A 22,411-nucleotide genomic window follows, 5' to 3' on the forward strand; every position below is an offset into this window, starting at 1 on the left:
CTCAGTGAGGGTGATGGAACACTGGAACAGGCTGCCCAGGGAGGTTGTGGAATCTCCTTCTTTGGAGACATTCAAAACCCGCCTGGACATGTTCCTGTGTAACCTTATCTAGGTGTTCCTGCTCCGGCAGGGGGATTGGACTAGATGATCTTTTGAGGTCCCTTCCAATCTCTAGCATACTGTGATACTGTATGTGTATTCCACCCCAGATGGCAGAACCAGAGTTGCACTGAAAGACAGTGGGGAGTTAGTCAAGGAGACAAGAAGCATGAGCTGCTGGATTTAACTAGTGCTCTTCCAACTACCTTGATTATCCTGGACTTGAATATGAGCCATGACTGTTGTGTGTTACAGTTGGTCATATTTTAACTTAGATGTAGTGGGCCTAGACTCTCTGAAATGATAGAGCTAAGTATTAGATAAATAAAATGTTTTATTTATTTACTGTAAAAGGCAAGCAAAAGAATGGAGGATGTGTTTTATAATTGCAACATTTAATGGGGATTTTCCATCTTTCAGATTTCACGCAGTTGCCTGTGACAACTCCTGTTGAGGAAACTGAGACAGGAACATCTTGTATCAACTGTTGCACCTGTACCTGCCACAATGAGAAGTTGCATAAGGTTTCTTTTTCTTGTTAATTCATGCTTTTGTTGTAGTGATTATTATAAGAAGGTCAATTAGTAAACACATTCCTTTAAGGATTTTTTTTTTTCCTCATTTAACAAAAGTTTTCTTCTAAAACTAAAGGTTATAACACTATTAGCATAAGTAGTGTATCAGGCCAAATCCCTGATTATGTATTAAGCGGGATGGGTCCTGAAAACTGCTGGTTTACTTCTCCAGACTTTATGAATGAGCATGCTAGTTGCTGCTTCTCTTTGATGTTGAAAAAAGTGAATAATTTTGCCTTGTGGTCTCACTCTGTCACTTTTGACTGCTTTATAAAACAGAATTACATGTAAACTAAACAGCTGTTGTATGTGTGCAAACATTTGCTTGCACAGTTTTTCTGTAAGTTGTATGCTTGCATAAATTAGCAGCTCTTGCCTCCAGGATTTAACCTGCCAGCCTTTCATGCATTGCTAGTTGGGATTTGAGCACCAATTCTGCAAACCCCAGAGGGATTATGTGAAACCAGAATGGATGCATGTTCTGTAGGAACCTCAGTATTTGTAGTGACTCTATTGCAGTGTCATCGTCTAATAGTTACAAGAATGGGTTGAGATCTGTTGTCCTCTGCTTGCTGTTCCCTGCCCCAGAATGAGGGGCTTACTTTCTTTTTTTGGTCGAAAGCAGACATGGACTTCCAAAATTAATGAGTTGACCACAGATTCTATTTCGGTGAAATTTTAATTCCCACAATAGTATTTCACCAAGTCTGTCAGAGTTCTGTGGGGTTTTTTTGTGGTTTTTTTGTTTGCTTGATACTTTTTAAAAGGCAGAATTTTAAACAGCAAATAGTGTACTCCTTTCAAGCTTGCTACAACCTTGAAAATTTCCCTGAAACTTTCATTTTTCTGATTAGTTCTGCAAATGTATTAATATTTATTTTCATTTTGAGCTTTTAAAATACCATACACTAAAGATTCAAAATAACATTTGTAGAGAAAAATGTGTGTGCAAACATTTTATCTTAATAAAAACAAATTTGTTTTACAATGTCCTTAAAACTGGGATTTTCTTGAAGCTTAATTGACCCTTTACTTAAACAAACAGCCCTAAAAAACAACCATCAAAACTGACTGTCATACTCAGCTGCGTTGGTTTTGCTTGCAGAAAAGGGTAATTGTCTTATTGCCAGCATTCCAGTGTCAAGTTAGGGTGAAGTTTTGCTTCTATATTGCCACCAAGGAACTTCCTTTGTGCTGTGGTTCCACTCTCCTTTGAGCCGTCAACGTGCAAAGACACTGGAGTGCATCCTTCTAACGAAAATACTAGGATACACTTTTCTTGTTCAAAAAGGATTGTACTTTTCCCGATTACAGTAGTAATTGCAATGTTAATTACAGTTAGCTACCAGCATAGGTGGTCTGTAAATATCGCAGTTTGCAGTCAATTGCCAAATTGTTAGACACTGGCACAGGCATACTCTTGCCAAAATTTGGTCCCTCCTAGTTACAAGATTTTAAAGCAAGAAAAATGGAGGCTTAATTGGCCTTTAAGGCAAGAAATTGCATTTGCAAATGATACCTTATCATAAAAAAAAAAACAACAGTTTAAGTGGAAAAATATTTTTGTGTTAATTTTTAAAAGGAACTGTGTGAAATAGATGACTTTCAGTAGCCTCGCTTTACTGAAGCAGAAAGTGAAATAATCAGCAGTTTATTCAGAGTAACAGATATACATCAGAGTAGAGTTCTAGAGCTAGATGCTTACTTTTCTAAGCCAGAGTGACATTCCAAAAGATTTCCCCTTACTCTGTTGTGTTGGAGTGTTCCGTAGACCCTTTCTAGTGATGCCACCTTTATGAAATGGTGAGCATAGCATAATTATGATCTGCAATTAAGAGCAAGCAGTTCCATACTGGTATTCTGTGGGAGGCTTCAGGTAAGCCAAAATAGAGAGCTTGATGTGAGACCTTGGTGTGGTTGTTTTAGAAATGGTGGGGAAAGCTTGCTCTTTCCTTCTGAGGTAGGAACAACTTCTGTTGGGATAGCTGCAAAATCAAATGAGAAGCTGCTATTCTAGAAGGGCTCAGTGCCTCTCAAAAGTTATGAAACCCAGAGGGAGTACTTTTGAACAGGCTCCACTGTTTGTCAGACAGGGAATTTCTTTGGAGGAAGTTTTCCAGAATGTATTAAATCAGTTCCTTAATTTTTGCTTGTAACAATGTTTGGTTAAATTATGTTTTTACTTTGTAGGCACAGAGAAATTTTTCAGCTTTATAAGGAAAAAGAAAGTGCCCCCACCCCTGAATCTGGCCAGACAAAATTATAATACAACTTTCTGAAAAATGGGTAAAATTTTGTTGCTTGAACTCTGGATTCAGCTTTAAAATAACATGTTCTATGGTGCTATCAACAACAGCGTAATTTTTCTGACTGCAGTAACTTACTGCCTGGCACGTGGTTATTTCCATTAAGCATCTTTCAGTGACAGCCTAAGAACATAAGTCTCTTCAAACAATTACTGAATTTGCCCTTTAGCCTATTTAAGTGTTTTTTTTTGTTGTTGGTTTTTTTGGTTTTAAATTTGCCATAGCTTTTTGTCTTTGTGAAAATTAAAATATAAACACTTCCCTTCTTTATTAAAGTTTTAAATCCATTTTACCCTTCTGCTGTTTGATCCACTAAGCCTTCACTGTGAAGAGCTCTTAATGCTTTATTTGAATATGTGTCCCTGGGTGCTTTACAGAATAGACTTTGATGTCACTTGGTTCCTTCAAACTGCATCTAACAATGTAAGGTTATTGATGAGGTTACAGCAGTTTGTTAGAGAAGAAGTTGGTGGGAAAATTAATTTGGAGTTTAAAAAAATTGTATACTTTAGGGAGAGATGGAATTAATTCCATTCTACAAATGAAGGATATTGGATTGATCAGTTCCCAAAAGGAAATACAAATCTAAGATACATAAAGCAAGGTTTCTTTTCATTGCTACTGAAGGATCTTAAATAATTTAAACATTACTTTTTTAACTAAAATTTCTTATCAGTAGGGTTTTTGAAGAGGCAATGGATGTAAGGCATCAGTAAAGAAGAATATGGTATTGCCATTGTATCTTATGAATAAAAATTTACTTAATTTAGAAAGAATTATCAAAGTTAGCGCATCTCTCACGTCATTATTAGTTGCTCGATTTATGATATTGCTTTTCATACAGTTGCATCATAGTGATATGATAATGATAGGACAAAGGGTAATGGCTTTAAACTGAAGAGGGTGGATTTTAGATATTAGGAAGAAAGTCTTTGAGGGTGGTTGGTGAGACAGTGGAACAGGTTTCCCAGAGAAGTTGTGGATGCTCCATCCCTGAAAGTGTTTAAGGCCAGGTTGGACAGGGCTTTGGGCATCTTGGTCTAGTGGAAGCTGTCCATGCCCATAGTAGGGGGATTGGACCAGGTGATCTTTAAGTTCCTTTCCAACCCATTCTGTGAGTCTGCAGTTCTATGACAGGAGGAACAACTCATCCATTCCCATTTAGAAGGCTGCAATACCTACTCATACTGTCATTTCTTTGGACACTACACAATATAAATACAGAACCACAAACATAGAAATGACATGTGATTAGCATGCATTTATCTGAAAATGTTGTGTGATTTTACAATTTAAAAGATTCTTTCCAACCACATCAGAATATCTATGTGCATATCTTCACTAGCAGTCTTTATGACATTTGACTGTAAATCATCAACCTTCATACGGCTGTAAGAACACAAGTAATGCTACCACTCCATACATGAGAACCCAAACCAGTAAGTGTGTTGAAATACATTTCCAAAGATCATACAGACTGGGGCACCTACATGAGAGAAGGAAACACTAACCTTCCTCCATAAGAGCCTGTATGTGACAGAACTTTGCTGGTTCTTTTATCCCTAGGGACTTCACATCTGTCCTACGCTTCTAGCCCAAGTACCAGTATGCCGTGGACGTGCTTATTATGTAAATACGTGACAAAAAGTTAACTAATATTTAGTAAACACTGGAAAATAGCTTGGAAATATTCCCCAAATCCTAGCAACAGCACTATGAAGAAACAGTAACTTTTTCCAAGATCCCTATGATGCCAGGACATTCAATTAAACTTTTTTTTTTTTATAAGCATTATTTATCCTATCAAATACTGCAGTGATGGAACTTTCTAATGTATTCTGCTATGGAGCCAAGTCATTATGCCATCTATCTAAAAGACTTTTTAAAAAATCAACAAAATAATCAAATTTTTGATGGAAAACAAGGATACTTGTCATAATGGCTGACTATGAATTTCTGCAGTGGTTAAGTGAGCCAGCAGTTATAAATACTAGCGTTCTGTGCATAAAAGCAGAATGAACTGTAAATGCAATTTACACTTCACTCAGATAACTTCTCAAATGTGTTATTGTAGACTCATAGAAAAGTTTGGGTTGGAGGAGACCTTAAAGATCTCCTGTCAGTGCCTTGTGTTAAGACTGCCAGCCTAATTTCTGCATGAAAAGGCCTCTTCAGATACTGGTTGTAAGAATACAGTTGAAAATCAGCTACCCCTGACAGCTGATGTTCTCTCTTCTCTTTTCAGATCTTTTCAGATCCCAGTCTAATTGGTCCATGTTTCTGAATTCTTCCTTGTAACCTTCGCAAGCAGACAAAATGAAGTTGAAGCATAACATCAACCCTATTCTTCTACAGTTTATAAACTTTGTAATTTTGGTGTACACCATTGTAACGTACATTCCGTGGTACATATTTTCAGGGTCAAGGCAGGCTATAGCAAAAGCCAAGCAGGTTAAAGCTAAACCTGTGAATAGCAAGCCTGGGGCTGCATACAGATCTGTTAACAGTCTACATTGCTTAGCTTCAGTTTTATATCCTGGGTGTGATACACTTGACAAGGTTTTTAAATATGCTAAAACTAAATTTAAGGACAGAAAGCTCTTGGGAACACGTGAGATCCTAAAAGAGGAAGATGAAATCCAACCATCAGGAAAAGTTTTTAAAAAGGTAAGTGTTTTTGCAGACTGCCTTCAAGAATTATTTTCGAAGTGTGTTTACTTTCTCTTGCAATGCTTCTAGTCCAGTAAAGTGCATCTGGGCTAAAAACCAAGTTTCTCTATTTAAGAGTATGTAGTGATAAAAAGAGTTAAATTACCTAATTCCCCACCTTTCATTACTTGACATTTAAAGCAGATCTAAACCTTTTTGCACACTTGAGTAGATACCATTTTTTTGTGTGATTTCAGACAAAGAAAAAATGCAAATGTGTTTTAGGTATTTGTTTTTACTATTCAGCTGATGACACAACTGGCTTTAAAGTTTTTCTTCTCAGTGAATGAAAAAACAAGTCTCCCTTTGTGTTATTCTGAGCTATGATGAGATAAATGAAGTTACTAGATACCCATACTCAGATGTGCCTTTCCAGTAAATTTAATTGTAATTTAATGATTTACTGTTCTGCCCTGTGAATTCAGGGCTTAAATGAAATTTTTATTTGGAAAAGGGTTGCACAGACTTTAATCAAGGAGTTGATTTTCTTTTTCTCTTACAATCTCCTTTAAGGTGAATTAGTACTCTGCTACCATGGTATGTGTGGGAGATTTATTTCAGTGTAAAATTCCATTGTTTCAAGGGACTGATTTTATTTTATTTTATTTTTTTCAATCTTAAATTCAGTCCTGTATTGCCAGTTTCAGTTTTGTGACTTTAAAATGTTTTAAATTTGGTCAGAGGCATTTGAAAATGCCTGAAGAAGCAAGTCAAGATACCATTAAGAGGATACATGTAAATGTGCAGATATGTGCTAAAGGTCTACATTTCTCTATTGGAAGTTAAGTATGTGCTGTAAACCCAATTTTTAGTTAAGATTAGTTTTCCTGCAGCAGAAAAACTTATCTCTTCATATAATAAGGGATTCATTCAATACTGCTAGTTTTAATTCTAATATGGGGACAGAATTTGGTAATAACACAGTATATGGTGAGGCTATTTCTGTTGAAGTATTTATAGAAGATTTAATTGTTAGTGAAAATTCATCCCAATTATGGAGTTAAATTTTCAGTATGAAGGAAATGCTGTGAGAAATAGGTACACGTAGTCTTGATAGATGTTTTGCTGTTCCATTGCCCCATACAGAAACAAAATTCATGTTGTATAAAGTGTGCTTCTCAGCACAGATCAGCATTTTGGCTGCTTGTGATCTGCGCTGTGTTTTTTAAACATAATTAGTAATGTAAGTCTTAAGAACTTAGGAGTTTTAGCCTTTGCCATTATGCAAGCAGAGTGTTCTGAGTATTGGAAAGCTGAAGAATGTTGCTGTGACCTACTTAAATTACTTTGTTTCTAAGTATTTAGATTTAGAAATTACCTAAGTTAGATAATTTTGTCTAAGCTTGTCACAACAGTTTGTTATGGTTGATTGCTGTACTTGCCCTCATATTTTGTTCCAAGTTGTGGCATTATCACGTAAGTCTACTTTTAATTAATTATTTTTTCCTGTTAAGGAATACAGTTTTTCTTAATAACTCATATTCTAGCGAGTCAGGAAAATTGGAAAGTTTCGTGAGATAACTTATTGATTCTAAATGTCAAGGTTCTTTCCCTGTGATTTTTGCCTTTCGTGCCGTGCGTCTTTATATTGCCTGTTTTCTTTTACTAACACCAACTTATTGGGGTATAATTGGTACAACTTTTCAAAAGGGTGCGTAACAATTTTAGTTCTTAGATCTAATACATAGAATTTCAATACCTTACAGGAGCTGCAAAATTTGTTCAATATTTTTTCCCCTTTCGAAAATTGAACACAGTGGTGGGAATGATCGATGCATTTTTCTGAGGTCATCTGAGTCAGGGGCAGATCTGAATGTAGAGCTATATACTGAGTTACATTACCTATTAGAAGATGTGTCTCTGTGCAAATTGCTATGGGCTAAATTAGCCTAATTAATAATTCATTAATAGAGTAAATATATATCTCAAGTAAAATATTAAGCTTCTATTCTTAGGGAAGCTAAATGTGCTCATGCTTCTAGCTAAAATTATTTAAAGTGAGACACTGAATATCTTTTAGAACAGATACTACATGATTTATTCTGAGAACAGTGATATCCCATTATTCTGTAATTTCTTGAAATTTTATGATACTGTAGTGTTCAAAAGATTTATTGCTTTGTAATTGCCAAAGTAGCAGAACTTCATGAATGTTAAAATACACATACTTGCTTCTGCTCACTTTGTATTTTATAAGTAGTTAGCTTTTCCTGTTTCCTTTTGTAGTCTACGTAATATATTAGATTGGAGGGCATACATAACACTAGTATTGTAAAATATGCACTTAAGTCAGGATAAAATAATGTTGAAAATACTTCAGAGATTAAGGTATAATTAATTGAAAAAATAATTTAAGCAGAGCTTAAACTTTATGATGTCCAAAAGAGAAACTTTTTTCTGATGGTTAATTATTTTATGTCATCTTAAAAGCAAGAACATGACAATATAAACTGTAATTATGTATGTTGTATGTTGGTATGTGGATTTTTGTGTGTGGGGTTATTTGGGTGGTATAGCTCTTTTGGGGATTGATTGGTTGTTCTGTTTTAAAAACAGAACAAATTCTGTTCTTGTAGCCAAAAACAGAATTAATGTGAACATAATAATAAGGCATAGTAGGAAAAGCTAAGCATGGTTTTGGTAAGGGAAATAAATTTATCTAAAGCGTGTGAGACTTACATGAAACAGTAAGCACATGGGCAAGCACTTGTGCATTCAGGACATTACTCATTATAGCTGATACTGAAACTTATGTGAGGCTGCAGGAAGGTTCTTGCCATGACAAGTGATTGAGCAATAGAAGAGTAGCTTATGATGTTGAAAAACACATGATGCTGTGTAAATAATATTTTAGAAGTGTTCAGCTGCAATCCACGTTTTTATGTGAAAAAGGCAAAGAATTGAATATTTTCAAATAATCTCCATTGTATTATTTTTAATATACTTTCTACAAGGAAATGTATTCAATTCATGATCACTGATTTCCAAATTGTGTAGTCAAGGTTATTCAAGGCTTTTAAACTACTTCTGGGAGGACCTTGAAAGAGTAATTGGGGTCAGCTAGTGCAATGACTACACATGCCCTCAGCTTTATTTTATGACACCTTCATGCTAAAAATTTGAATGTGGTTGCCCTAAACTCAAGACTAAATAAACGTTTACTGTGTAGCAAGCGTTTAGTCTCTATACTTCGCTGGATTTCCAAATGCTAATACAGTGCTGGTATTCAGTAATATTTTCAAGGTGTTAAATAGGCAACTCCGGTATTTTAGTAACTTGCTGTCGAAGTATGTTTAAAAGCGGGTGCACTAGAGGGCAGTGTTTTCCTATTTAATGTAGCATTTTGAAGTAAGCATTTGGAGGTCTCCTGATTCAGTGTTTGGGTTTATGTGTCTGTTTAATCAGTTCTCAATAATCTTGAGTTCTTTAGCCATCCCAAGAACTCTTGGAGTTGCTTCTTTTACATGCGTAAGTAGTTACCTAGCAGAAATAAGTCTGAGAGTCACAAAATTAAGCGTGAATGTTTAAAAGATTATGGCACTTGACATCAGTCTTAACAGCTCTGTGTCCTACTAAAGAAGCATATAGAGAAATGCAGAAGAAAAGGTCATACAGACATATGCAGTATAGTAATATGTCATAGGAAGGGACTAGAGAGCAAATGTTGGGTATGGGGAGGGAGGGAACATAAAAATTTAAATGTATCAAAGGCAGTAGGAAAAACAAATATCAAAAGAGCTGCACTGAGAAAGGTCTTCTTGTGTATTTTCACATACCAGTGTTCTTCATAAATACATTTCTATATATAGAAAAATAACTAGAACAGTGCTATACTTCCTGTGGTTTTTCTAACCTTTGCAGAAAGAAAAGCACCAGTAAGGCCTTTTTTTCATTACTTTATATCAAACGTGCTTAAGTAATCAGGATAAAAAATTTAATAGAATAAAAAAGGGGGAAAACAAAAGCAGAATCACAAGTATTATTCAGAAATATCAGTTTTTGACCCTTCAGTGTTTTATTATTCCAACCTTGGTGAGTTACATTGTGAATGGTAAAAATGCCAAAACCTTCTTATTTACCGATTGGTAAGATTAACAGAAACGGTAACGGGAATCTATCTGTATTTCTTGGCTGAATTATTTGGGAGCAGTGTTCCTGAGGCCATACTGTAGATACAGTATAATGATGGAAAGGGTGTCACCCGTTCACTGCTGTAAATTGTTGTCAACTGATGAGCTTGTCGGGAATTTCCAGATCTGTCAAAAATACTTTACTTGGGCCCAAACTGGAATTCTAATTTGGAATTAGTAAAATTTGGATGGACAGGAAGAGGTACAGTGTTTTCTTTGGAAGCAGTAGAAGTTTTCCACACCAGAAATATCTTAGTATAATGAAACTGAAAGGAACTCCCAGGTCCTTCTCTTTGTGGGGGCTGTAGCTGTGAGCCCCAGTCGTGGTGTGAGCCCTCTGCCCTGTGGTGCTGCAGATGTGATCAGCCAGCAATTCTGCTGTGATTCTATCACTGGTTACAGCACAGAAGTTTAGTGTGATCTTTCTTCTCCAGTAAAGTTTTTTGCTCTGGAACAGCCTATTTGCCAATGAATATGAGCTGCTGTGAATGAAATGGGAAAACCTGAGCAGATATTTATGTGAGAAATGTTTTGTTTTCTGATTGAATCACTAAGTATTGCTATTGTTGGCAAGTATTATATTTCATTTTTGTAAAACTGTATTTTCCCATGAAAATGTTTATGAATTTTCCAAGCAGCTGCACATATACCTGTCCTCAGTTAAGAAAGGTTTGTCCTGCTTAAACATGTAGGTTAATGAGAAATATGGAACAAGGCCATCGTAGGTACATCTCAGTTGCCCAATGCAAACTTCAGCAGTTTGAAAATGCTTTAGTGAAAGGAATGTATTAGATGTTATTTTTCTACTGGAGGTAGAGAGATTTTCAAATCCATTGTATTAAGGAAGTGGATTTGGAAGTAGAAACTCATTAGAAATGCAGTTACATTGCCAAAAAGCTGTTAGATTTTACAGCCCACAAGTCTGAAATTTAGTTAAAGTTGATAAATGAAATGCTAACAACAGAATGGGAGAGGAGGAAGTTTGCTTTTGTAGCTTTTTTTTTTTCTTCCCTAGTGTTTGCTTGCATTTAGTATTAATGCTGTGTAGTCAAATGAAATGTCAGAAATACTTGACTTATAAAAAACTATGTTTTTCAAAATGTCAAGGTGCTTGTATAACTAGATGAGTAAGGTGGAATATTGTCTGGATTTTCAGTGTAAAAGGTCTTCATACTACATCTGTCTATGAAAACATCTATGATATCCTCAAATAAATACTGTCATTAAGTGAGAATGTAGTACTGCAAAGTGCAAGTGCACACATAAAAAAAATTGGTGCATAGCGACCTGTGAACTCAAATTCAATTTTGTAGTGCACCAGCTTTCCCATATAGAAGAAAACTGAGATTGCTTAATGTTTTCCGCATTATTTTTCAGTACTGAGATTTGCCAGTAGTTTCCAGTCTACTCTTCTGTCCCACTTTTGCTTTAACGGTAAAAACAGGGCAAGAAGATTATTCTTCTCCCCCCTGACATTCATTTTGGAACAAACAAAGGGAAAGGGATTTCACAATTTCTGACTGAAGACCCATTGATATACTGCTTCCTGTATTCCAGTTTCCCTTTCTTCTTGTTTTATGCATGATTTTGTTTGTTTTTAAATAAGAATGAACGCCTAAATGTCATACCTGTGTAGAATTGTAGTCCAAGTATCCAAGAAAGCAAATATAAAGAATGTATTCTACTATAGCTAGTGCTTGTTACTCTTTGCTTAAAACAAAATGACCTTTGTAAAAGCCAAAGGCATGTGGGTTTGATAACTGTGGCCTTTCAAAAGGTTCTGAAAGTACTAAATACAGTGAGAATCATGTGCTTTCCTAATGTGAAAATAGCAACTGGGGTGATAATTGAGATGTTGCAGTATTTGTGTTGGAACTTCCACAGTCCCTGTAGTTTTTGGCAAGAATATTATTCATTATCTTGAGTAAACTGCTGTTACAATTCAGGCAAGTACTGCTTCAAACATCTGTGGTTTCTTCGTGTGGATGGACTTGGACACGTGTTAAGGATTTTCATTTTCTAAACTGAATTTATTATTCTCATTAGGTCATCCTTGGCAAGTACACCTGGCTTTCATATGAAGATGTATACATTAAAGCTGTTAATTTTGGAAATGGCTTAGCAGTATTGGGTCAGCAACCAAAGACTAACATTGCTATCTTTTGTGAGACTAGAGCTGAGTGGATGATTGCAGCACAAGCCTGTTTCATGTGCAACTACCAGCGTAAGTATGCGTCTTTCCTAAAATTGTCTTGATCTTGCAATGCAATCTGAAAATAAACCTTCTATTTCATATACTAAGAAAACTTTATATAGATTTTATGTAGAACATTTAAATATACAAATAAAAAAATGCTGCATAGGGTAGAGATTGCACTTTGTAGTGTTTTGTTTTATTGAACAGAGAAACCTGTATCTATGTGCGGATGGAGTATGGTTTCAGTAAGTATAACTTGCTTAATGAATTTGTGAGAGGCTTATTTTCCTTTACTCTCAAATCAGTACAGATTCCTGAGTTTCTAAAAACAAACAAAAATCACACATGAATTAATTGACTCAGTTTCAGGAGTTGACCTCGAACCTTCATCTGTAAGTTTTAACTGTGTATTTTGTCAGTTCTTCAGTTTTGATTTTGATTTGGCCTGTTTTTCTTCCAGAGAAATCAATTTAATGCTGATCTCAACTTGAAACAGAAATTGTATTAAGGTGTCTGTTTCATCATCACTCCTTAATAGGTCATTCACCTAACTGTAAGCCCAGCCTGTGGCTGTGTTCTGTGGTGCTCCCAGAGGCACATTTTTCACTTTCCCAAGGGCACTCTAAAAGCTGCTGTTCTTTATTGGCTTTGGCCTCTTCTCTCCCATACTACACTTGCTCTCCTGCAGTAAGAGATGGGCTGTAAAAGGCAGATGTGGAGAAATTACTGATTTACTATCTGCCTACACTAAAGATGAGTATCAGTTAGACTACATTCAGATTTTGGAAGCAAGCCTAAGAATCTTAAATGATCCCTCTTTGCTATGAGTCTGTTTCAATTTGAGAATCCATGTGTTCATGAGTATATAGCAGTTTTCGTTTAAGTAAGACTACCTAATAGAAGCATATTGGTAAGATGAAGCCAGACTCTATTCAAGGTGTGGTTTGAGAAGACTGGAGGCAACACGCAGAAGCTGAAACACAGGAAAACTAGGTAGTAGGACAAACTTCTGAGTGGTTATGAAATCTCCATCCTTGGAGGTATGATCATAGAATATTTACGGTTGGAAAGGACCTTAAGACCATCTAGTTTCACCCCCCCCGTCCATACCTCACACTAGGCCATGGCCGTTAGCGTTCTGCTATAAAGAACTGTTTTATGGATGTTATCCTCGCAGGTGCCTTCCAGCCTAAATTCAGTGGTATTTTTTGGTTCCTTCTTCAATGAGTGATGGCTTCTGAGTTGTCTAGCAGGGCAGAGATCTGCACAGGCTCTTGGATGAGATGATGTGTTGCTTTTGAACTATGTGTCTCTTAATACAATGTGTCAGTTCCTCTGGGATCTGTTAGATGCCTAGTGACTGTCCTGGGAATAAAATGCAGAGGCTTGTATCAATTATTTTTTCTTTGGAAGTGCAGTATACTTAGAAATCCTAGGAAGATTTTGTAATCTGGGGGGGGAGGGGGAGGGGAAGTATCTGAGATAGTGGATGGATGTCATGTGCTGAATGGTATGCATATGGTTTTGGGTTTGTTGGATTAATGTTTTAAATTCCCTTATTGAGACGTGCTCCAGCACACTGTCTCATCTAAGCTCTATGTCATCTTGTGTGAACTTGGCTGACTTGAGTAATGGCAGATGATGATATTATCGTGCAGTATTCAGTCAGTTTGCTGAATGAAGTATAAAATTCAGATGATGTTGAAGAAGTAGCGTGGCAAAACATTGCTAAATGACTTACATGACTTATATTAACATTTTTCAGTTTACAAGTTTCGCAAGAGCTTGCTGCTGTGGTAGTGTTGTGACATGCTTTCAGAATGTGAAATGTATTAAATTCGATGGTATGTGCCCAGAACTGTTGTCAAGAGGGCAGGTTCATCTGCTTCATGTGTGGTGCTGGAGAGAATTAAATGGGGAAAATAATTTTTATTTTATGGATTACTTGCATAAAGAATTGGTTTTATGATTAGATTAGATTAGAAATACTTGCTTGATTGTAAATTTGATGCTGAAGCTGTCTAAGTCTTGTATTTCTGGCGGTAGAGTGGAGTACTAGCATGAAAACATGTTTTCTTCCATAGTATCTCTTCATCTGTGTGAAGAGCTCTTCATCACTATGGGCAGATAAAACACCCAAGTGTGTAACCAAGTAATGAGGTAAATAGGAAAGGTTATGTTTCATTTTTCAATCGTGCATTCCAGAGGCTTGAGCAGAAAGGGTTTTGTAAGAATTGATTTGCCTGAAGTCTTTAGAGGTATATTTTGCTTTTTATTTGTGATGTGCGATGAATGCTCTAATACTCAGTGTAACATTTTGGTTACAGTGAAATAAATGGCAAAAGTTCTGTTTGTTTCCTTAGGACAAGGCTTTGTTCTCGTATATTAGCTGACAAATTTAGTGGTGCTGAGATTTTCTTTGTTGATCGATTGTTGGAGCTGTATTCCGAGCAGTATTCCTAGCAGTAGTTCAGGTATCAAACACTCATGCTATTGCGTGTGTAAAGATGAACTCAAAGATAATCTGTTCTCAGTCAGTTTTCAAGAGAACAAGGGGAGAAAAGAACCTACCCAAACTGTCAGATTTGCCTGAAAAAGTTTTACTTGCGAGTGTGGAGAAGTGGGAATTTCACAGATCAGTCATTGCTCAGGTTTTTTTTTTCTCCATGGCATCAGTACACCGTCATATAAATGGCAGAGCTCTCTTCGGCTCTGTCATATAGCTCTAAGTTGCCCTTGATGTAGATGAGTAAGTAGCTACATAAGTGGCTATTTCAGAGATTATGCTTTTCGTTCTGGGCAGCGTGTTGTCTTGGTTGTGCTTGTTGGCTTGGGGAAGCTGAATTTCTGCTAGATGTTTATATAACAGGGGTCACTGCAGTAAGTAGAGAGAGCTCGTGGGAACTAGTGGAGGCACTCTTCTGGACTTTGCTCCCACCAAATTAAAGAAAACACAGTGCATGTGCATTTGCCCTGCAACAGTTCTGAACTATGATGGACTGTTTTAACAAGGAAAAAATAAGTGGAGGTCAACTGTTTACTCATCTGTGTAAGAAAACTGCTTTTGAGTTCTTCCTTAGTATGTGGCACTGGGTTTGTAACTCCCTGGATTTCACATCTTAGAATAAAGCAGAGTTTGATTTGATTTTACTGTTAATTTTTGCTGCAGTGAACATAATATAGTTCTAGCCCTAATATACAGGAGGTGTCTTGTTTTAATCATTGTTTAAATATTCATTTAGGTCTAGGCTTGCAACTTTTTTGAGATGTCCCTGTTTAACAGTCTGCTTGGAAAATAGGGAATTTTAATTGTTTTTAAGAGCAATACCTCTCTTTCTCTTTGAGCTGCCTTTTTCTTCCCAGTCTCTTCTGGTCTTTCTCATGCATTTCCCATAAAAATGGCAAGGTATTAAATATGATTTTTAAATTGTTAATATGAAGTAATTGTTGTTTAGCACTACATCTAATGAGCTGTCCTTAAATACAGGAAATGGTGTTTCTAATAGTCAGTTTCCTAAACATTTTGTTTCCTTGGTATTCTGTTTTCTCAGTTCAATGTCTAATGATTGTGATGATTAAACCTTTATTATGTTGTTACAAATAGATGGGAGCAGGCTTATTATTGAGTATGAGAATTAGCTTGCTGATGACAAGTATTGCAGTGTTCTAAATGTTTTATTAGCAGTCAGTTGTAAAAGGTTAGTAACAAAGCATGTGAATTCTGAAAAGAGAAGTCATAAATGAAATCTATATGTAAGAGGACTCTTAAACTGAGAACAGATGCCTGCTTTTAAAATGGTAAAAGCCATGAAGGTACAAGAATAGATCTAGAAGAGAATTACATAGGGTAATGCGGTTTTGGTACCTCTAGTTAGACCTTGAAAAATAGCAAAAGCTTGCATAGACAGTGGTTGTTCTTTATTCCTTCTGAGAGTAACTGAAAATTATACTGTATTTAAATTCATTCTTTAAGGTGTTTGTTTTTTTGTTGGTTTTTTTTTTAACAAATGTTTACTGTATTGCCTAATTTAAAATAGGTTAATCTCAGCCCTTTATGGTAAACTATACTTGAAAGTGTAACATAGAAATTCAGCATTTTTATTCCCATTTTCTGTTCCAGTTGTTACTCTGTATGCTACTCTGGGAGGCCCAGCAATAGTACATGGGCTGAATGAAACAGAGGTGACCACCATCATTACTAGTAAAGAACTGATGCAAACAAAGCTGAAGGTCAGAAAACTGTTATCTCTTGTCTTTCCAGTGTATCTGTTCATTATTGTTAAAAGGCCTGGTTCCATTTTACAAAACAATGATTTATTGCCTTTCTGTAGGGGAGATACTTATTTTAGAGTAGTATTTGTGTATCTGTCTTCATGTACAGAAAAATGATAGCCTTCATTTTAGGGGTTTAGGCTCCTCAATAACTCTTGAGCAGCTGCAGTGTTGCCTGGAATAACACCTTTACAAGAAACTGCTATGGTTCCTGCATGGATTTAGTCCCTGTAAATTTAACAGTTGAAGCAAATGGGAAGAACAGAAAAACGTGTAAACTGTATATGAATAGCTAAATGTGATCATCTGCCTGATTTATTGTAGGATGTTTTCCGAGCAGAGAATGGCTCTTAAATCTAAAGATGTGTACTTGAAGAGTTAGAGCTGTTTTCCAGTGTGGGGAAGAGCTTATTAAACATTTTGACAGTTGAAAAACTTTTGACTTACCCAGATTGAATACACAAGTGGATCAATTTATCTGCATGGATTTCATCATCATGTGTTTTGGGGGAACTAGACCTTTCACATAAGGGAGTTGTTCTAATGAAAAACCATGCTCTGTTGCTGAACTTCAAATAAGACTTTCCAAAACCTTTTTTAAATTACTAGAATGAGAATTTATATACAATGCACTTTTATTTCAGCTCACATTAAGAGAATAACTTTCTTCAGCTTGAGAATAATCTCCTCTTCCACTAGGACATTGATACAAGTTTTAGAACTCTTACGTTGCTTGAAATGCTTAACTAGTGCCTAACTAATGATTTTCTGTATTTTTGCTGGCTTTTGCTAATTTTAAATAGCATAGTAATCAAGGAGCAACATAAGAATTATTGTGAGCTCAGTGTCGCCAGTTTCTCTGTGTTCTATGAGAGTGGAAAGTCAATTATCTCTACAAATCATTGCAGTCTTATTTGTGGGCTTTTTGTGAACTAAGACTGAGATCAGTAAATGGTTGGAAAAGTTTTTGGAGTTGTAAGTGGAAAGTTCAATCAGTTCTGCAAATCTAAATGTGGAAAGTTTTAACCTTTTACAGCCATTTGAGCTAGACAAGGCTTAGACAAGTTCACCCTCTGATAGTCCAAATCCTCAGCTAATTTATATCAATGTTGTTTTTTTAACATACGCACTAGTGTGGTGGGGGTTTTTGTGGTTTGTTTTGGGTATTTTCCCTCTTGTTGGCATAATTCTCATGTATGATTTCTGAGCATGTTTATTTCCACAGGAAATTGTTTCTCAAGTTCCACTGCTGCGACATATTATTACAGTGGATGGCAAACCAACGACATGGTCAGAGTTTCCCAAGGGTGTCATTGTTCATACTATGGCTTCTGTGCAAGCTATGGGGGCCAAGGCAGATACTGGTAGGTTATCTTTTCTTTCTATTTGGAACATCTCATTTGTTGTCCTACTTTGACCCTGTTGAGTAAATGTGGGTAAACTGCAGATCTCAAAAAAACAGTGCAATGATTAACTTTTTATCATCTGCTTTTCCTTTAAATGAAATCTGTGGGGTTTTTTGGTTGGGTTGAGGTTGGATTTTGGGGTGTATGGGTGGAGTTTGTTTTGTTGGGGTTTTTTTGAGAGAGATTAACGTGGTTTCAAAAAGGAACTGTTTTTTTTCCACAATGGAGAATAATTTCTAGGACAAGCATTTAGGACAGGATAGCAACTTGAGAAGCATTCTTATGATCAGACATGCTAAAACCAAGTTGTTCAGAGCACATGGAGAATACGATTATGCATTTTAAAGCAAAATACATAGTAATTTTCTACCATAAATTTTTGTTAAATTCACAAATAAGAAAATGTAAAATAGCCATTTAAATGTGATAGAACTTGGTCACTTTTACTGCATTTCTGGAAGTATCAATCTACTATGTACACTTCTGAAAATCTATTTCCAATCTATGTAACACTTAAAAATCAGAATTTCAGGAGGTTTTGGTTTGTTTGTTTGTTCTTGTTTTAACTGTTATAACAAACTGTTATTCTTGGCTCTAAAACCTGATAAACCTAGTATTGTAAGATTTCATGATATTCAGTAGTTGCTTTCTCCTGTTGTTACTCTTCATGTTTTCAGAATCTTTCAACCACATGGATGTTGGATTGAATTTTGTTTTGGGAATAGTGTGGGTGGGTAATCCTTCTGCTTTTGATATTTGGGGGAATGGAATTTTTTGCTTCCAACATCATGACATCTTAATTTCTTTAAAAGATGGTTTTTCCTTTTTTACCTGTTTTGTATACTCTCAAAACTGTCTCAGAAAACACCAGTGTAAAAAATTATAGCTATAGTTCATTAGTTCCTTGAGATGGTCTAATCCCTCATTCTTTGGTCTTCTAAATATCGCATACTATGCACTGGAAAAATGTTATCCTGGTCAAGTTTACCATTCATAAGTTGTGGAAGGCTACAGTGATATCCTTTACGGTCAAGCATGTTCAATTAATATTATATTAAATATATGAGCTGCTGCTTATGTCTTTATTTTCCTCTGTGGTGTTAATCTTGCAGGATGGACAGGGGTCAGGGAGTGGAAAATTAAATGTTTTCATTCTTGTCATTCAGTACATGTGGTGTGTTATACATATTGCTCATTGCAGTTCAGGAAAACAATATTCACCTGGTATGATATTATAGAAGATAATGTGCGTACTTGTTGCTTTCCACGTAAACTCTCCGCTCTTTTAGACTTCCTAATCTGCTAGTGAGTCAGGATGGTAGGGAGGTTAACTTTACTCCTCAACTGTGTTCTAGCATTATCTGCAGCATCTTACTGGTCTTCCTACAAAATTCTGAGACAGAAAACAAAGTAATTTGCTTACTGCAAAGAACCGTCAAACAGATCTTGCTTTGAAAATGCTGTCATTGTTATTCCATCTTTATTCTTACTCTTTTCTTAATTCATCCTATCAAAATAACAGGTTGGATGGGGCTTTGAGCAACCTGGTCTAGTGGAAGGGGAATGGCAAGGGGGACTGGAACTAGGTGATCTTAGTGTCCCTTACAAGCCAAACCATTCTGTGATTATGCAGTTTTTCCTCTGTATAAACACATTTGGTTTTGTATTTTCTTGCTCTCAGAGCAAGCAGTTTAAAAACACTTCAATCCTGTTAAAGCTGTTGAACCTACTTTTAAGTATTTATAGAAATTGGACCTCGTGTTGGCTCAGCAGTATCTTGCTTCAGGTGTTGTAAATGAGGCAGCATGTTGTTCCCCTGTCAGGGAACACAGGAGAAACCAGCTTTTTATATGGGGATTAATGTTGTATCAGTGTGGAACCAGTGCAGCCCATCTTCCTGAGGATGTTACAGCTCAGTGGCATTTTGGAGATGCCAAAGCTTCTCTTTTCTCTGCAGGAATATGGGAAGCGTGATAGAACAAGTGTTATTGTGGTAGACTAGGACAGTGACTCAAAGCATTGCTAAGCTAATGCAAAGAAGTTCCTGCTCTTTGTGAAGGCACTTAAGCTTGACCACAATCTTTTTAACTGAAAGCAAAATGTAGTAACAGTAGTCATGTGGTAGGATATTGCAATGACTGCTGAAATCAGTTAGTATATCAGACCTCCCAGTCTGATAGGCTCTCCTCATATTACATGTTTCTCTCTTTTAATACAAATTACAGGAAACAAACAGCAGGCCAGGCCTGTGCCCTCAGATATTGCAGTGATCATGTACACAAGTGGATCCACAGGAGTTCCCAAAGGAGTTATGATCTCCCATTGCAATATAATTGCTGGGATAACAGGAATGGCTGAGAGGATTCCAAATCTGGGGTATGTACCAATGATTGCTTACCAGCAAATAAACTAATCATAGTTGCATGTTCTTTTAGATTACTGTTTAAAAGATCAACTATCTTATATTGCTTTGTCTGGGACACATCGTACTCTACACTGATGTCTGAGCATCTTGCAGTACTGCATTAAATGACATGACTACTTCATGTGCTGTTTGTTCTCTTATCTTCTCTGTGTGGGCAAGACTGGGGCACACAGGTCTGTGAGACTGCCTTGCACTAGTGTTTGAAAGCTTCCCTAAGCAGTACTTCCTTTGGTTAGTGTTAAATTCTGTGGTTTCTTTCTGTTTGGTTCAGTTTTTAATCTTGTCCACAGAGTTGCCTTTGCAACTATAGCAGTGGTTAGTCGTCTTGGGACGAGTAAACCCCACACTTCGTTCATGCCATAAACCTGCAGTATATAGTATGCAACTTTTTAAACAAAACCTGCATTTGAAATGTATTCTTAAGGCAGTTTTCCATTTTCTTTTGTTCTGCAGTAAGCTCTGTATAAATTCAGCTTAATGATTTACCTGCTCACTCTTATGGTACAGAATAAACCTTTTTTTAAAAAAAAAATCTTTTTACAGGGAAAAAGATATCTATATTGGCTATTTGCCTCTTGCCCACGTTCTGGAGCTGAGTGCTGAACTTGTGTGTCTGTCTCATGGATGCCGCATTGGTTACTCTTCACCTCAGACGCTAGCTGACCAGGTATGTTATAGATGTAAGCACTTGCAGTAAAAAAAACCCAAACCAAAACATAAATAATATTGAAGTCAGATCTTTATAATATTTCTTGAAAAATATTACAAGTCTTTTCTGCAGTTCATGGAATAGAGTATGCGTAGTTATTTATGACTTGGACTCTGGACTAGTTTTAATTGTTAAAATATAATTTAAATGAAAATGATCGTTTGAAAGATGTGCTGTGTCATTTTGTTTGTCTTGTTAAAAATCTTGAATGTGTCTTCTAGTAAACATATTCTTTGCTTTAGTCATCTAAAATAAAGAAAGGAAGCAAAGGTGATGTTACTACGCTTAAGCCAACCCTAATGGCAGCTGTCCCGGTAAGTAACTGAAGGAAAAACATTTATAAATATATTTTTAATGTATTTTTAAAAAATAATCCAGATTTTTAACAACAAAATCAATGCAATGATCATTTAAATGAAAATGTTAGAATTTCTGACGTTAAGCTAGTTTATATTTTTTGTATTTATGTTGGAGATAAACATCCATCATGTAAATGTCAATATTTTTCAAAGTTTAAATAACTAGGGTATTAGATCATAATTTTAAGTAGTCATTTGTTCATTATGCAAATTAAGTTTATGTTCAAATGAATGGAATAAAGACAGTTGGCTGCAGGAAGCTTGGGTTTAATTAGTGCTCTTGCTCAGATGTTTGATTTCTGGGTTTCTGTGAACATCTTTATCTCATCAGTGGAAGAGGAAACAACCTGAGAGGGGGTTACCAGCTGAAATGTACTGGAATTTCTAGATCATGTTGCCTTTTTGTACTGAATTTAGGATTTCTGTTTCTGTGAGTTAAAGGTAGTCTTTTTATGTAACTAGGAAATTATGGATCGTATCTACAAAAATGTCATGAATAAAGTGAATGAAATGACTACTTTCCAGCGGAATCTATTTATATTGGCCTACAACTACAAAATGGAACAGATTTCCAAAGGTTACACAACCCCTCTCTGCGATAGGCAAGTTTTTAGTTTTATTTTTCAGTGGCACCAAAAAAATGCTTATCAAAGTCCTACCACATGAGCATTACCTGATTTTTCTAATTTGCTTTACTGTTGACACTTTGAACATGAACAAGTCAGTAATAAAATGTAAATTCAGTAGTTTGTGTGATGCTTTAAAACATTTATTGATATAATTTAAATGAGTGTTATTTAACTTGAAACTGATTGGAAGTTTATATTGATTGCTTTGTCTTCATCAGAAGTTTAATAATGGATTTACACAATTCCTGGGTAAGATGGGAAGTCTGTTCATATATATAACTGTAGATTTCACATTTTCACAGAAGTGAATGGTAAAGTATTTGAAGTTGGAAGGAAGCCGTAAGGATCATGGAGTGCAACTCCCAGCTTCAGTGAGACTAAAGCATAATGTAATTGCAAAATTTATACAGCTTTTTAAAATTATTTTTGAGGAGAAAAAAAAATCAGAATTTTACTGTCTTAAGAAATCTGCAGTCTCTAAACATTTAAACCATCTTCAAATTAGAATGTGGAAACAAGATTATAAATCCTGTGTTCTTGAAAACTTAAATGTGCTCCTTCAGAGTTTTTCTTGAATACCATAAGTGTGTTTGAA

General features: G+C 35.9%; 1 protein-coding gene across 1 annotated transcript in view; it reads left to right on the top strand.

Annotated features, from left to right (window-relative positions):
• The first annotated feature begins 497 nt into the window (after positions 1-497).
• Positions 498-22,411, top strand: part of ACSL3 (acyl-CoA synthetase long chain family member 3) — a 34,024-nt gene continuing 12,110 nt past the window's right edge. Inside the window, exons 1-9 of the mRNA XM_061365168.1 lie at positions 498-623; positions 5,226-5,647; positions 11,866-12,043; positions 16,137-16,246; positions 17,514-17,652; positions 19,920-20,070; positions 20,663-20,786; positions 21,071-21,142; positions 21,650-21,789. Of these exons, the coding sequence (XP_061221152.1) occupies positions 5,297-5,647; positions 11,866-12,043; positions 16,137-16,246; positions 17,514-17,652; positions 19,920-20,070; positions 20,663-20,786; positions 21,071-21,142; positions 21,650-21,789 (1,265 nt within the window). The 5' untranslated portion in view covers positions 498-623; positions 5,226-5,296. The remainder of the gene's footprint in view (positions 624-5,225; positions 5,648-11,865; positions 12,044-16,136; positions 16,247-17,513; positions 17,653-19,919; positions 20,071-20,662; positions 20,787-21,070; positions 21,143-21,649; positions 21,790-22,411) is intronic.

Source organism: Neopsephotus bourkii, unplaced genomic scaffold (genome assembly GCF_033783945.1).
Source record: "Neopsephotus bourkii isolate Nb327-2 ecotype Australia unplaced genomic scaffold, CSIRO-AGI_Nbou_v1 NB_1279, whole genome shotgun sequence".
NCBI lineage: Eukaryota > Metazoa > Chordata > Aves > Psittaciformes > Psittacidae > Neopsephotus > Neopsephotus bourkii.